The sequence below is a fragment of the Neopsephotus bourkii genome, unplaced genomic scaffold (assembly GCF_033783945.1).
Source record: "Neopsephotus bourkii isolate Nb327-2 ecotype Australia unplaced genomic scaffold, CSIRO-AGI_Nbou_v1 NB_1765, whole genome shotgun sequence".
Lineage (NCBI taxonomy): Eukaryota > Metazoa > Chordata > Aves > Psittaciformes > Psittacidae > Neopsephotus > Neopsephotus bourkii.
Window position 1 is genome coordinate 8,639,902 of NW_026902239.1, and position 17,673 is coordinate 8,657,574.

The 17,673-nt window shown below is 38.4% G+C and overlaps 2 protein-coding genes across 2 annotated transcripts in view; both read left to right on the forward strand.

The window, feature by feature from the left end:
- The window catches only part of MTCL3 (MTCL family member 3), a 37,205-nt gene extending 37,088 nt beyond the window's left edge, over window positions 1-117 (forward strand). The window contains exon 8 of the mRNA XM_061378349.1: window positions 32-117. The gene's annotated coding sequence lies outside the window, so the exon portion shown is untranslated. The remainder of the gene's footprint in view (window positions 1-31) is intronic.
- On the forward strand, window positions 1-17,329 carry KIAA0408 (KIAA0408 ortholog). Its single transcript, XM_061378351.1, has 6 exons — window positions 1-138; window positions 4,248-4,446; window positions 7,019-7,360; window positions 7,704-7,783; window positions 9,109-10,483; window positions 12,351-17,329. The coding sequence occupies exons 2-6, from the start codon at window positions 4,312-4,314 to the stop codon at window positions 12,522-12,524; spliced, it is 2,106 nt and encodes a 701-aa protein (XP_061234335.1). The 5' UTR covers window positions 1-138; window positions 4,248-4,311; the 3' UTR covers window positions 12,525-17,329.
- The last annotated feature ends 344 nt before the right edge of the window (window positions 17,330-17,673 follow it).

The window sequence follows — 17,673 nt, forward strand, 5'->3', positions numbered from 1 at the left end:
GTCTTGCTCAGCTTTCTCATTTCTTTTAAAGATCGAGATTTGCAGAACTGGATCCCAGCTAGCTATGCATTTCATTGCTTTCACTGCTGTTTAGAAATGGACTGAAAGACTTCTAAGGGATTTCGTATTCCATGAAAGGTATGGTTACAGTTTATTTTAAATCAGTGATTTGAATAGCTAAGATTAAAAAAGAAAGCAAATTATTCATGTGGAAAATGGTTATTTAAACATCTCACTAATGTTATTTGTATGTAATGTGGTGCTCATGTATGTTATATATAGTCTTTATTCTTGGAGAAAGACTCTTCATTAGTACAGTAGTTTCTTCAGAGCAGGCACAGATATATCAGCTGAACAGGGATGACAGCGTTGTGAGCACTCAAATCTTTCTTTCATTATTTCTCTTTCTTTCCCACCCTCCCTTTTTTCTTTTTTTTTTTTTTCTTTTCTCTTTCTTCCCTCCCTCCTTTTCTCTTTTTTTCCTTTCTTTCTTTCTTTCTCTCTCTTTTTTCTTTCTCTTTCTTTCTCCCTTTCTGTTCTCTTTCCCTCTTTCTCTCTTCATATCTTTCTTTCTTATCTTTCTTTCTCCTTTTCTCCCTCTCTCTTTCACTTTCTCACTCTTCTTTTCATGTATAAAGTCCACAATATTGTGACATATGTCACACTTTTATAATTGAACAAATACATAAATGTATTATTTCATTAGTCATCTAAACCACAGCACTTTATTAGAAATATAATTTAATAGTTTTTTTCCCTGTAAAATCAAGGGAAGATTCGTGTATCTGAATGGCTGTACACATCCAGTCTAATTAATCTCTGGTGAAAAATAATATTTCAGCTCATGTCAGTGCAGATTATTTTCAGAAGTTAGTAGAGGTTGGTTGCAAACTATTTTGCATTTTTAATATGTGCATAGGAAAGACATGGGAAGGACATGGGGGAATAATAACACTAACATCAAAGAGCTGCTTAAAACATTTTTTGCTTGAAAGAAGGAAGAGCTAAAGGACAAGTTGAGGGAAAATGCAGCTGATGTAGACAAAATTTATTATTTGCTTGAACCTGATTGTGGTAGTGAGCTTCTGACCTTGTCTAGGACATGCAGAAAGTGCCAATACTGCAATAGCACAGTACTGTTCTGATCTACACAGCAAATTATAATGTGGCATTTTGCATCTCTTTGGGTTGCTTAACCCATGTGAAATACCATGGGGACATCTTGATGCACTATACAGGCAGAGGGTATACTATCAGGATGACAAATTGGATTTTACTGCTAGTAGAGAAAAAAAGCAAACAAAAATTCTCCCCTCAAAGTCTTCCCTCAAAAAACATACAAAACAAAACAGAAAAAAAGAACCAAAAAAACTACCAAAGAAAAAAAGGGGAAAAAAGTCATAGAAATAAGAGCTAAAACACTCTGAGGAAGGAATTTATCCACTGTACAACAGCAGCAAAATTGTATAGTCATCCAGCTGCCAACATCAATAACATGAGTTTTCTTCTCAGAATTTATGTCAAGAGGAAATTGGGAGAAGCATAAGAAGCAACACAAGTTTTTTCTGGACCTTAGAGCTACAAGTGACTATCTATAATTCCTGTAACTAGCCTCTTCCAGGACTTGATTTTATTCTAATGCTCTCCAATCTGTTTTTATAACCAGATTCCCATATGAAGCAATTTGGAAATTGTTAAGATGAATGTAAACATAGCAATAGTAGTTCCCAGCACTAAGAAACCACTAGGGGCCTTTCAATGCTATATGCATGTTTGAAAGGAATACATATTATATATATATATTTTATGTGTGTAAAAAAAATATGCTATATAGTATTGACTTTCTAGTAGTATGCTGCTGATTGAAGCATGGTCATTGTTCCTAATAGTGCACTAGCAATATCACCATTTGTGAAAGTTGTTGACAGATTGTGTCTGCCTGTCTTGTTCATGACTTTACAGCATTTATAAGTTTTTTATTTCTTTCTGACACATTTGAAGGATTCTAGTGGAGCAGAGAGTTGACTTTTGTTTATTTCTTAGAGATGCATTGAAAGGTTATAGAGACATAAATGTAGAAAAAAAAAGGGCAAATGACTATACTAAATATTGCAACATTAGAAGTGCAGAGAGAAAATACTGAAATGGTTTAAAAGTTCATTAGCAATAGATGTTTAGATTGCATAGGTCGCAAGTGCAGTGGAATTTTTTTGTAAGTTGTTTTTCATTAACACTTTATGAAAGTCTGGCACAAAGCTGAAATGCTGGACTGGAGAGGTGCAGTCTTTGTAGCCTAATCTCTTTCCCTAAGAAGCCGTGAGCAAACCAGTGCTTGATTTCTTTTGTGATGGGAATGCTGCTCTTAGTTTCAAGGGGGTTATGTTTTTATAAAAGCTGTCCTGTATGTTTTCAGGCAGATGGAAGAAGGGTCTGAAATCTGTTTGTAGATAGTTGAGGGGCAGATTTCATTTCAGACATTCAGGGCAGGTGTGAGTCAGATTTTGAAAGAGTAAGCTCTAGTACCATGTTATATGGTGACATGGTTATCACCATTGTGAAGCAGGCTGACAAAGATCTTGGAAGAATAGTCAGCTTGTTCCCTAAATCCTCCATCCAAAATTGCTTGGGGCAGCCACTTTTGCGAACCCAGAATTAGGATTGGGCCCATGATGGTTGTCAGTTGAGAGGTCCTTTAGCAGGACTTCTTAGGACCCAAAGACCTAACCCACTGGGCTTCAGCTGAGCTCTTCTGCTTACTTGTTCATGAAAGAAGCTGACTTCAAGTTTGGCATCAGCTGCCCAGTCAGCTGAAATAATGCAGATACTGGTAAGCAGATTTCACAGTAGCCACAGCTGAATCAACAAGACTTGTCCAATAAAATACAGGATGGGGAAGAAATTTACGTGAAGCTCAATAATTAATTTTTACTAAATCAAAGAAAATATGAATGATAAAATGGACAGATCCTGTGGGTTGGCAATCACAAGCCATCAGTCAGGGAAATGAACAAATTCCTAGGTTTACTCCTAGTTAATTCTCTGATAATTCATTTGCCTGCCCCTACAGTTGGTTTCTGGCAGGAGACCAAAGCATTGCAGAGGCATTTTGTGACTAGTACTGGATTCCATGTCCATCTAACTAATACAACAGCTGGCTTTGAGAGCCAAAGTCAACAAATTCAAATATCAATATCTGTATACCAGGCATTGTACCACAGGAGCCGTCGTGAATAAATGAGTGTTATTTTGGCCTTGCTGGCATAGTAAATGTGCTGGTGGAGCTCTTGCTGTAAAGCCTAAGAAAGCAAGAGGAGCACCAGGCCTATAAAATCTGTAACTGTTTTGCTTCAAAGCCAGATAAGCAGATGCAAAATATTTCCCATAAAATATACGTATTAAGTGGTTCAACTGGTATTTTTTCATCCACAGGTACTAAAGACTTCTGAAGAAGAAGGGCTAATTAGTTAAATATTCTGAGCAAGGTTTTGAACTAGACTTGAGAATATTTTCTTGTTTTTCCTATGCTGGTCCTAGAACTAGCATTTTTAGATTTAAATTTGTAAATCCAAAATATATTAGCTTTTTATAGTGACCTATAGTCTTTTATGTAGTAGAATGATACTTTATGTGTTTATTGTTATTAGCTTTCCTGTCCTGTCTTGCTTCATGTATTCTAATATATTCATGTAGCCATGAGAATTATCTGCATGTATCAAGTTTACAGTCTTCAATTGCCAAAAGAATGCCACAGTCTTTGTCATGCTACATGCATGTGTGAAAGGGGTGCATGAGCAAACATAATCCCTTTACACTTGCAGTTGTCTCTTGAACAAACGTAAAAATAGTTTTGACCCTCAAGGGCAGATGTTGCAGGATCCCAAGGTCCCGAAGTGCCATTCAGTAGCATGCAGACTTGAATTTCACTGAAAACTGGTTTAAAGTGAAAAGTAATGCAAAGTGGCTACCGTACAGAGCTCGCTGTAGCTGATGTTGCCGAATTCTGTTGTACTGCATGTGGATCCCTTCTCCCCATTTCAGATTGATCCTCTCTGCCCTTATGTTTGTATTCTGTAACACTTGGTTTGTCCGTATTCCACTCACACTCCAGGAATATATCATGCAGTTGTATGATGCTGTCTCCTGCAAGCACATTTCAGTTAATAATTTGGGGGGGTTTGCTTTATTCTTCTTTTCCCTGAAAGTTCGAATCAAACACAAGTAAGGTGTTTATTCTAATAAACTTCCAGGAAACATTCAGGGAAGAAAGAGAAAAAGCAGAGCTATCTTCTTGCTGTTAAACAGACTGTAACCATGGACCTGCGTAAGCAACTGGAGAATACTGAGAGGAACTGGAATAAAGAGAAGATGGAATTGCTGGAAAGATTTGACAATGAACGGAAAGAATGGGAATGTCAATGGAAGGGTATGCAGAAGAAAATAGAAGAGGTACTTTAAAACAAAACTCTGAACACTAACATTTTCACTTGGGATGAAGTGATTGGGGGATGCTTCAATTTTTTTTTTTTTATCCTATTTGTTATTTGTCACTGGAAGTTTCTAATATCTGATGGTAAGACTCAAAGCCAGGCATTAAGCAGCATTTGCAATTGCTCATTTAATAATCATAAATATGAAGCGGAAGATTAAATGTTGCTTTGTGTGAAGTCTGCTGTGGTGTTGTTGGCTGTATATACTGCTGCCAGTTCTCTGGGCATGAGCCACGCTGCTCATATCATACATGCTTTTTTTCAAGTACACACTGAACAACTGCATATGCAGTGTTTAGGAAAATGCATATTTAGTAGCAAAAACTCTAGGTGTCACAATTCTCTGGCAAAAATGGATTAGATGTCACAGGTCTGCTGGGGTAAATGGTAATACTAAAAAGAAGATCATACATTAAATGCTGCATGATGCAGAATCATTCTGGCTAGAACCTGCTCCATCTATAGACAGCTTTCAGTAGAGAAAACAGTTACAGTAAATACCATGAAAGTCCTGACACCATGTGTGTTTACGGGTACTAACACTCACTCCTTGTCATTTTTAATGCATGTCCTTCCAGACATAGTTATGGTAATTATTTATTACTTTTTTATTCCCAAATTGTCCCTGTGGCAGAACCGTCTGGCATTCTGTAATGCATAAATTGAATCTGCCTTGGCAACATATAGAAGCAAGTTTTTTCACCACTAAGCTTTCCACATCTTTCATTCTAATATACACATGGAGTAGTTTTGCTTGCTCTCTGCCAACACCATCCTGTGGCTGAGCAACACAGGAATGTATGACAGAGATTGCTCACATGAAAGTATGAGAAGGAAAATTATCAGAGCCAAATGCATTGCAGCCATACACTACCCTGCAGCATAGCTCCGTAATATCAGCTCTCTTATATTTTACCTGCAGATCTTGCAGACTTTGGTATGATAGTCTTTGCCATATTTTGCTTTTATGTTAGGACATTTCTATGCAATCTTGCCTAATTTCACTGCTGAGGTGAGAGTCCTTCAAAAGTTAGTGATGCAATCTGCATGTGCAGTTGAATTTCAGTTGGTTAGGTATATGAGCTGCTGTGGAATGACAGTAATGTGTTGTGAGAAGGTATTTTGGCTATTAACAGTACTGTCAATGGCAGCAAAGACCATGTTTTTTCAATATTTTTTATTCGTATATGGATTAAGAAAGCATGACAGAGACAGAAAAAGAGATAAAGAATGGATTTGGGCTAAGAAAACAAGAATGAAGCAAATCACTAGGTGCTAGAGGACCAGACAAAACTACAGATGGTATCCCAAGGTTATCGGTATCTTAAGGTCACCTCCTAAATTGTGTCTATAGCCCTTGATTTTAGTTGCCTGATGTTTCTTCACCAGAAACCACATGGCTGGAGAAAAGGGGAGATACCTTTTAAATGCCATCATCTGCAGAAGGATTTCCTCAATAAAACTTGTGCTACCTTTTCAGCTTGTGTTTTAATTTGTATTTTTATCTAGCCCTCCAAAACCTAACTTAATTACTGGATTACTCCAGGAAGACTTATGTGGTTTAAGAGATGATATTATTATGATGTGGTATCCTTCCTTCTTACTGCTATGCTGAATCCATATGAGGCCCTCATTCCTTGGAAATGACAAAATTCAGCCCTCGGGTTCCATGAGCAGCTGGGCTTGGGACTGAAATCTGAAAGCCCAGGATGAGGTCAAGTGTCAGCTCTCTGAACGTGCGAATACTTCTAATGCTCAGCACTACTTATGAAATGGCCGCATGTCCTTCCTGTTGTTATTCTTCACTGTCCTTCCAAAAGCTGTTGGGACGGCCTTGTGCACTGTGAGAAAGCAGGCAGATGGCTGTTCAGAGGTGCCTGCTCTTTGCTTTCTTCACAAAAGCAAGTTAAGAATGAATGTTTATAAAGAGCCGTGGGATTCTTGGCACTGGAAATGATACTGTAGGCGGAAGAGGTTTTTATGATGTTGCTATTTTTTCTAATTTATAATTTATCACAGTTCCCTAGTTTGAAATCGCTGAGTGACAGGAATTAACACCTTTTCATTTACTAATGAAGCCACTGCATCTGAGTGCATAGCATGAAAGAAGATAAGAAGGTGACAGCACATTGCCAGATAATACCATTCTGCAGTACTGATTTATATCTTGAGTCACAGGGGAGGATTACACTTGCCTGAGAACTAGAAGAGTCTGTGTTGGTGCAGGTGACACTGTGTGTAATGAAAATTCACTTCCCCTCCTTAAACTAACATAATTTTCCAGCTGGTAATATAGCCAGAGCCCTCTCTCTCCGTCACATTCCCCATCCATCAGATCAGGGATGCGTCCACCACATAGTGCACTGTTATAGCATCATAAAATCAATTTTTACTAACACATGTACAAATCTTTCTACTTGGTATTCTTCTACTGAGTGAAGCATCATTCAAAGCAGAATATGAATATATTCTTTTACCATGAAGTTCATTACAGTACCATGATTTAATACAAGGTCCTATTGTTTTTTCAGCTTTACCAGGAGGTAAAACTTAGAAGGGAGAGCAATATGAACGTCCATGATAATAATACGATTCAGAGCAAGATGCTGCAGCTGTCCTTGCATTCCCCTACTTCGGAAGAGAGTGACACAGTGGAGCTGAACTATCAACACAATGTTGCAAATGACAGGATGGAAAAGGGAAGTTTGCTCAGTAAAACAGGACACGAGTGTAAAGAAACCAAAGCCAAGAGCAGAAACAGTACTCTGTTAATGGACAATCTGGCTTTTGAGAATTCTCACGAACCTGAAGACAGCCTCAGCATCAAAACTTCCAAGAAAAATGCCAAGAATTATATTGGTGATCTTAATGTAGTAAGTAAAGTATGGGCATGTCTTGGTTACAAGGGTGAGGAAAATACAGCAAGCTTTTGCCCACAAGGGTAGCCTAAAGAACTGATCTCCCTGATTTTAGCTTTCCACCAAGGCAGTCTCTACTTCCTCCTTGTTTTACTATTGATGAGTGTTTCTCACTGTTTAAGTGTGTTAACAGCATTCTCTTTACCTCCATTTATAACCTGGGGTCATTTTTGTATCTTTTTTTGTGCTGCTTTCCTCTGCTGTGAGTCTTAAATGCAAGTGACCACAAGTTTCAAAATAATTCTGGAGATACTATTTTAAAAGCTTATATTAAAGGACTGGTTTTATATTTATAAAGGCTCTCAAAGAACTTGCCAGAGTCAGTGAAGAATTATGCAGCTATCAAGAGGAAATCCGAAGGAAGTCAAACCACAGAAGGTACAAACATGTTTGGACCCTAAATTAGAAGAAGAGAATGAATAATGAGACTGCTTATGTCCCCTTTGAAGGAGTGGTTGCTGTTGAGTTTACTAGGAGTTGGGCAGTTCCTATACTCCTAGTGTTTCAGTGCTCAGTAAAAAATATTCAAACGAAATAAACTGAAATACAATACAAGGGCACATTTTACTAGCAAAATGGAGTGTATCTGTAGAACCTACAAAATTAGATTATTATTTATACAAGATTAAATTGTACTTGTTTCTAATGGCTATATAGAGGATTGGGAAATTGAACACATACTTCTGTCTGCCCTGGTCCATTTCCATGCAGTTATATACAACACTGTATACGTTGGTTAGGCTGGGAGGTTTCTTACATTAAGCTTGTATCTAGCCTTAAGTGTGGGTGTGTGGCAGGAACTGACAATCCAAGAGTGTAAAGAAGGCAAGAAAAAGAAGAACAACCACACATTTGTTCTAATGGAAAGATGGTAAGCCAGGCCCTGAAAAGTATGACAAATGAATATTCCTTCATCTGTTAAAAATTCAGTCTCCCTTTAGCAAGCTAAACACCAGTCTTCCTCTTGAGTTGTGCAGAAACTCTCAGAAGGTAAAACTGAGCACATGGTGTGACAGGATGCACACCATGAAAGAGATTAAGAAAGGCTGTGTCTCAGCTATGCTGAGAGCCCGTGGAAGTCTGCATCATGCCAGGCTCTTCTCAGATGTTCCCAAAGAGCAGAGGGGCTTCTTATACCACCCCATGCAACCAGTTGGCTGTCTGTCACTAACTTATTATTGTAGCTGGGTTAGTGTTTCTATCTTTAAAGCTAATAAATTCATATCTGATGCATAGTTTCTAAATCTTGGCCAGAAAAAAGGTGATTTTTGAACAGATCCCAAAAGACATATTTGTACTGTCATGTATAATGTTAGGAAACCTATACACTGGATGCACTTAGTCCAGAACTTTCTTTATTCAGTTCATAGTCAGGTAGACTCTCACTGGAGTCATTAGAACTCACAAGATTCCACTGTTCCTACTGTAGGATAGGTAAGAAAACAAGCAATCACCTATAAAGTTTCAGAAAAAAAAATTAAGAGAAAAGAATACAAGATTCTTTTTGTTGAGCTTTCTTTAAATTCTTCATGTATGTTTCAAATACGATGCTGGCTGTATCAGCTGCAGTAAAACTGCTCCCAGATCTTTTTAAGTAGCCAGTGTTAAACCAGTTGCTTATAGGGAGAATGAATCCATGCGGAGGTCCCCTGGGAGAATAACCTTATTGCTCATCTCTAAAACACCTCTCCTTTTATTTCCAGAATGAAGTCACTTCCTTTCCTGGGGGAATTTGAGAAAACCCAAAGTACAGTTATTCTGCCTGAGATGAACCATGTGTCCAGCAATGAATCACAGACTTCAGTTGCTTTTGAAACAGAGGAACATAATAATAGGAAGAATCTGATGAGCTCCACAAAGGCTTTGAAGGATATGTCTTATGGTGGTCTTACTGGTGATAAAGAAACAGGCTTCAGATCTTGGCAAAAAAAAGAAGCTCCACCAGTTCCTCCACGGAGCACTTCTCGGCACCTCACAAACTCACTTTCTGCAGTTGTACAGCTTTCTGAAGTGTCAATGAGAGATACAGGCATCAAAAGCAATTGCAAGACTCAGGACTGTAGGAGTGGAGGAAAACTGATGAATCCTTCACCTATAAACCAGAATGACACCGCAGCAGCCTTTGCAACTGAAGGGCAGGCTGTGAAAGGTCCCGTGATAGCAACTGCTGCAATACCTGTAACCAAAAATGAGTGCAATGTGCCAACAAGTTTCTGCCACAACACATGGGCATATGATGTGGGCAAACTTGGAAAAGACAATAGAAGTGAACCTTCCCCACTGTCAGCCCAAAAGAGTTGTTCAGATGGAAATATGGCCCAAAGCAACAGGAAGCACCAGAAACAAAATCCCAGGTCTCAGAGCAGCCCTTATGACAGTAATGGCTTTTATGCCCCTGCTACCCTGCACAATGATCTTTTGGAAGACTCTAGGTATACTTCAGGAAAGACTCAAAGAAATGAAACTTTAGCAGCAAAGATTGATGAGTTTAACCGGACAGTATTTCACACAGACAAATGTAACAATGCTTTGCAAGCAAACCAGGTGCCTCAAGCAGCATCAGAAGATCACAAACCCTGCAACCCACTGCGTGTCTCTGCTATTAGCAGGACAGAAACTCTAAATACGTCTTGTGTTTCAAATCCCAAATTCTCTGCAACAAAGGAGCAAGAGACTGGCAACCCTAGCAAAGCTGTCAGAACGTCAGGGCAACAAAAGCAAATGGATGGACTTCCAAATACTAGTGGTTATAGGCACATGCTTCACGAGCATGACTGGAGACCAAGTAATTTATCTGGTCGCCCGCGTTCAGCTGACTCAAGGTCAAACTATGGAGTTGTTGAAAAGCTTTTGAAAAACTATGAAAAATCAACAGTGACTTCTCCGTGTAGTGCAAAATGCTGCAAAGAGCAGTGGACACGGGCAAATTCTGAATTCACCAGTGGGGATTGTGAGACATTGAGTCAGTATTTAGAAATGCTCCAGATTGAGCAAGGAAAGCAAGAATTTCCGAGGAATTCAGCCAGGCATATTGGGCAGCAAGTCAAGCAAGGAAAAGAGAGGCAGAAGTTACGAGAGGTAAGGTTCACAAAAATTGCAAGAACAAAATAGTTCGGTTTCATACCAAACTTTAGATTCTAAAGTGAGGCAGGGTAACAAGATATTGTAAATAATTAGGTAAAAATAGACACTTTAGGCCAGGATCTGGGTGAATCAGGAGTATTTCCTCTGAAGATAATAGAACTGTGGGAGGACAGAAGCTTGAAAGTAAGAATGATCAGTGAAGATGTGTGCCAGATTCTGATCTCTGCTGCTGTTGTGTAAAGCAAGATTTTAACTGCAGTGCAGTTATTTAAGGATTGAACTAGTCAGAACTGCAGTCAGGTTTTAACTCCCTCCCTCCTTCCTTTAGCTGACGAGTTATTTCATGAGCCTTCCCAAAAGGCTTAAGCACACTTGGCCATATCAAAATCCTAGATGGCTTAAGATAGCATTCTTCAGCATCCAGGGTGCCTCTTGGTTCAAGATTTCCTTGGAATTGCCTATGAAAAAGGGTACTGTAGTTCCATAAAGTTTCTAGTAATAAAATGACCTCTTACTTAATCTCAGTTCCAGACTTCTCCTATACATTCATGCATACGGTCACATAAACAGGAGAGTATGGCATGACTAATTTATATTTGGCTAAATTTAATTTGCAGAAGCTTAGAAATACTGCCTTTGCCAACATTTTTTCTTAATGGAAACAGAGGATTTTGAACATACATTGTAAGTTACAGGTTCTGTAAAAGGCCACAAAGAAAGAAAAGTAATTTTTCCTGAAATGCTCCTTGGCCAATAAACACAGAGATATGTCCCTTAGCATCTCAGAGAAGAGAAATCAAATGTGTTTTGAGCTGAGAAACCTATATGGGTTCAGACTGTCAACTGATATGCTTTAAAGTGTCACAAATTCACAGACTTCAGTGGAGCTATGTGGATTTTAAACAGCTGAGAATCTTACCATGCAGATTTTCTTCTGCATGTCCTTCTGACAGTCTTGCAGTGATGCAACATCTTGCTTAGCAGATCTTTACTACAGCACAGAAAGAAAAAAAAACATGAAGCTTCTCTTTTTTTATCCAATGAACTTTTTGATAGGAAAACAAATTTTCATCAATGAAATGTAGGGAAGAAATAATGACTACGTAATGACTGAGTTTACATTGATATAAGCCAAAAATGTTTATGTTGTCATTTCTATTTGTACAAACTAAGTGTAGAATATTGCCTGATTAGGGGATACCATCTTAGGTCCAGCAGAATTCCTGTCACAAAGATGCAAAGAACTACACACAGCATGAGGCATTTGGTTTATTTTCATTATTTCCAATTTGCATCACTGTAGCTGCGATCAAAAGCTGTTGGTTTCCCTGTGTATATAAGGCTCTGCATGTAGGCATGACACTGCATTAATACTTAAACATTATGAATTAGTTACCAAGTATAAACAGCTTCATATTGCACTAACGGAAACAGAGTTCTTAGCAAGATGTGGCTGCTGAAATGGCAACTACAAAAAAATACCTGAAAAGTATGTAGAACATACTCTGGTAATGTATGATGGTATTCTGACTTCTACATTTAGAACAGTGTACAGTGTTTATTGAGAAAAAGCTTCAAAAAAATGTAAAGAAATGAGAAGTGAATGTCAGTTTTGGCTTGCATTTACATTTTATACCTTTCCTTGTGTCTGACACTTGTCTCTATACATTTTAAACTGCAGACGATGTGAGAATCCCTATACATAGAAATAGCTGTTCTTTTGCATTCTGCACATTACTGTGCTCCTTTTAATAGCTTCAGACCACCTGTTTTGTGGTCACCCCAAATATCTTCCTACATTCCCACTGCATTCCACAAAAGCCGTAACTTGTTAAAGCAAGGAATTGCCTTTGTGTTCTAGATCTCTGTGCCAGCTAAGTGTTCAAGCGGGAAGGGTTTTTCCCGGCCTGCTCGGCCAGCAAATCGACGCTTACCTTCCAGATGGGCATCCAGATCACCATCAGCACCACCTGCTGTGAGAAGAACGACATATAACTGCTCTATCTCTTTTCGGTCAGAGACCTCAGTAGTCTGAACACAGAGCGGGGTTGGATGGTGTTGTGAAAGCTCTACACCTCATTGTAACTGGTAACTGTGTTCAGTATGTTATAGCAACCAGCTCTACACTGTTGTATCTTGTCCAAGAACAGCCCCTACCACATGCCGGACAAAGCGTTTTGAATCTTAGATCACCATCACCATGGTCTTCAGTGTTTTTATTGAGACAAAATAACTATAGCCCTGGTTTTCCTTTTTTTTTTTTTTTTTTTGTTGTTTGTTTGTTTGTTTTTGTAATAGCTCACAAGGAATTTCTTTTAAATAGCATCTTCCTTAATTTGCCAATCAGTTTTGAGTTGAAACAATGTATAGTGCTGTATATTCTGACTCTTCTGCAAACAGTAGAACGTAAAGCTGTATGCATGATCATGTGTTTGTAGGTGCATGTGTCGGACTAGGAAGTATACAGGTCTGTATTTAGAAGAGATAAACTGTGCTAGTGTTGACATTGAAATTACAACCTATATGCCTACATATATATACTTTGTGTTTATTTTAAAAAAGTTTGAAATATACAGTCCTGATGACATTTATATTTTGTATATCTTTTACATAGGCTCACAGGTGTGGTATTTAATGTACAAAACCTAAATATGCATTTTTGTGATTGATTGCAGCGATAATGCCTTGCACAATATGTATCTGAAGCAGACTAGCTTGACTAATATGTCAGTCATGCTTCATGGCATCCTCGTTCAGTTTCCTAACCCTTATGATGCTAGGTCAAAATACCCAAACATATTTTTTCTGAATTAAAATAATATATAATTTGTAATACATTAGTCTTTTTCAGCACCAGAGACATTTCTGAAGTTCCAGTCCCTTTAAAAAGCTTAAATGTGCCATTATATATATAGCATACTGTAAACACTTCGGTAGTTTCAACTAGTGTAACATACAATTAAGGAAGGGAAGAAAAGGGTTGTATATGCTCAATTCTGTGAAACTTATTTTTCCTTCTAGCATTATACTTTGAGGTTTGGCAAAGTCAGATAGCAATGCACTTGTTTACCTCCATCAAAGCAGGAGAACAAGGACCGTTGTTCCCAGTGCTGCGGCCACACTCCTTTTTTTACTCTTCTGCTAGACTAGAGTGCCTGAGCCACTTGCTAATTTACTGCTCCCAGGCTGACTCGTGGCAGTCAGTTACAAAGTTCACTTGCACTCTGGCAACAAGCTGCGCCTAGTATGGAAATACTGCATCGAGGTATGATCACAATGGTGCCCAAAATCCTAGACACATGGAGTTGGAAGTTATGTTTTTGCCATCATTTGACTTTGTATTATAGGCCATCTGAATGATGAGCACATAGCCTGGCTTGTTCCTTCCCTGGCTTGTGAAAGAAATATGGATGCTACCCAGACTCTTGCTGAACTTTTCAGAAAGACAGTGTCCCTCATCCTCGATTTTTTTCCCTAGGCTGTTGCTGGATGCACTGTGTGGTAATGATGATAAATGTTACCTTTAAACAGCATGTCTAGGTTAAAAGGAGTAAAGAGGCACTTCATCATCAGCCTGATCTTCTCTTGCAACTTTTCTTCTTCTCCTGGGGAAACATACTGTGTTGAAAGGAATTTAAAAAATCACCCCAGGATCCATTTATGTGCACATCTTATGTGACTGTAAAAAGGATTTCAGAGAGAGTGTAGGCTTTTGTCCTAGTGAATTGTATATGTGGCAATATAGGGAAAATTAACTGTGTTCAACCTGATAGTAATCTATTGTCCTACTCCAGTCATGTTGAGATTCCACACCTTTTTCCTTCCTTTTAGGGCCTTATTCTTCTTTCCTCTGTACAACTTTGATTTTACAGAGAGAGAAAACAGGAGGCCATGTGTTCTGAGCAATATAACCTGTATGGTAGCAATGGTAACTCTTCAGGCATGCCAATATGGGAGTGAGCAGGCATTAGATCCATAAATCCCACCATCATGCCGCTGAGGCTGCCTGCAGGGGAAAATCATGCTCAGAGTAGTTTTCCCAGTTTAGGTTCTGGTGCTTTCTAGGTGTGAGTGGTGGGAATATCCCACAACAATATATGAAGGCTTCAAACAGATCAACAATTCATCATTTTTTTCTCAGGCATTATTGCAAAGTTATTAATGGAAAAGATGCAAGGACAGAAAATCTTGAAGAAAATTTATACAGTTTGGATAGAGGCAAAAATCTGTGTGCCTGAGTGAAAACCCAAGAGTACTATAAATTTTCCAGTTTGCCCTAATTTATAGATTGCACTCCATTAACTTCCTTAGAACTAGAAAGAATAAAGATGATTCACAGTGAATTTGGAACATGGCTTAAGATTGTAGATAACTGAAAATCACCAAACCAAAATGCCTTGGAAATTAACTTTTAAATGCCTAAGTAGCTGAGCATCTTTAAATGCCAAAGGCTGATGAAAGGGTAATACGACAGAATTGTAAAACAATATGGTTCTTAATTTCAGTCATAGTTGACTGCAATAAAACTTCTTTAAACTACCTTCATGGTAAAGCTAAGCAGTTTTGTTCTGAAAAATGGTGGTGCACTTATATTTGAAGTATGCAACTATGAAAGCATTTCCCTTGATTAGTCAGTGAAGGTGTTTCTTTAGTTCCCTTGAGTTTATCACCTTTGACATATATCACATTGTTGAATACCAGAGAAAGGATCAAAGATCTACAACATTCCCTGATGTATGTAAGTTTAATGAACAGGTTTTTGAAATAAACTAATAGGTCAAGGACAAGTCCATTTTGTCAAGATTTTGTGTGTCCATCTAATTACAAGTATTGGTTCTGATGCCCATAAGTATCAAGACTGGTGATTTTGGTCTGCAGGCACCTAGTTGGACATACTAGTGTTAGAAAATTGCCACCAGTACTGCTTAAATGTTTTCTTCAACTGTACCTGTAAAAGAGCTAGTGCACTGTTGGTTTTTTTTTAGTTCCCAGAACTGTGATTGCTAAACCATAACAATGGCTTAATTGCACTTATTTGCTACAGGGGGAAGAGCTCCTTTGGACTTTCAGGTTCCCCCATGTTATATCTGACAAGGGAATGTAGTTACCTTAGAAGCTCTGAAGCAAGAGGCATACACACTCTCATGCAAGAACCACAAATGACCTAAGTATAACTTGACCTTTCTACCAATCCTAGTGTCACCTACAGAAGCAGTGAGTTTTGTAAGCCTGTTTTTTTAAACAGGTTTTTAATATTATTCCTTCATATGCTGTCTAAAGTTTTAATGCAGTTATAGGTTCTTCTTCCCTCTGCTCTGAACAAGTCTAAGGTTTAGACTTGTTCTCTTTTTTGCATGTTTATGAGCTTTAGTACTGAAATAAATGCAGAAATCCCTGCACACAGCCAGCTGCCCATTGAAATGGGGATGTCAGTAGGAATCAGCTGCCTGGTATTTAGTTGAAAGGAAGCATCATTCTCCCTCATGCTGGGAAACGGAGCCATAATCTTTTGCTGAAACACTTCTAGGGGGGATTGTGGCACGGTAGAAACACACAGAGAGGAGTCAGTTAGACCTTATCTACATATGCAGCATAGGCCACGTGAAGGCTAGAAAGCTGGCCTGACTCTGATTCTCTCTAAAGACAGAGGGAGTAGAAGAAAAAAATTTCCTTTAAACCCTCTGGATATCATTCCTCAAACTCAGAGTAGATTTCCAATAAATACACTTTCCGCTTTCCAGTGTAAGTAATAGACTCCTTATGTATCATTAAAGTGTTGCTGAAGGGATGAACTTTGATTGTTTTCCAGCAACAACAATTATCTTTCACTATTATATGTACTGTAAGGGAGCTAGCTGTTATATGTAGCCAAGAACTGGCAACCAATATAACATAATTTCCCAAAGCATCAATTTATTTCTCCTGTTCTCTATAAAAAAAATTATTTCTGTAAATAGGGATGTTTTCATCCAGATGGCTTCAACAGCATTTTAGCAGAGAACTACAGCAACACAACAGGCAGGCCTTTTCCCTTAGAGTTTTGTTATATTTGGACCAAGTCTAAATTTTCTAGCAGGCAAGAACCTACACAGTTCTCACAGTGCTGCCATGAAAAGAATTTCTCTGGCTTTGAAATCTGTAATGTACAACTCTAGCCATTATACTGCTGATATTCCCTATTGGACTAATCCGTAATGGTGTCTTTGGTTGTGTACATCCCTTTAAACTGTAAGGCAAAGTGCATTTGTTCTAAATGCACTAAATCAAAGTCCCTTGTTGCCTCTGGCCTTTCCACCCTTCCTCAGTTCCCAATGGGTGTATATTTTTATATGGTTTATGGCCATTGGTGTCTGTGACCTATGACATGCCATCTCATAGGACTTTCTACCCATACCACAGTCAAAATACTTTTTGGATAGCCTATTCTAAAAAAAAGCTGATATTACTGTTACCGTTCATAAATATATTAGATCTTGATCTATTGTTTTGCATCACTGAAAGTGTGCTTTCTTCATTAGCTGTTAGTGGCATAGATTATACAAAATGTGCTCATTTTTTGAAATGAAGATTAATCTGCATTAGAGGTTTGCTTATACCCCTCTCCCTCACACCTTTTCTGTTTTGCAAAGTACTTGCATCAGCAGAAATGTGTTTCTGATGCATATGATTAATCCATTCCTGTGTGGCTATGGGATCTCATACCTCAGGGTGCCTTGCTCTAAAAAGAATTGTATCAGAATTTCCATGGAATAAGAGAAATCAAACCTGCAATATGATCAAAGTGAAAGTGTGCGAATAAAAATCAGAAAGAAAAGAAGAATCAGAGGAGGATGCAACACTTGTAGTAAATGCTATGGCTAGTTCTTTTCTTCTGATGGAAGCTCCTCTGTGCTGCCTACTTCATACCACCTGAAACCACCAATAATGTACTATATTTTTTCAATCAGCATATTTGTATAAGCTTTTCCTACTCTGTGAGCCCATAGTAGCAAGTGGTACTGAAAGCCTGATGTTAGTAATGTCAGATTAACACCAGTCCTGCCTCTTCCCACATCTGATGGCATGGTGGTTATTGAAGAATGCTTAAGATTCAGTTTTTAATCATTTCCGTTGCAGCAGACAGCTTTACAAGGAGATGCATGACGGTGCTCACAGCATGAACATGGAATGCACAACATATTGTG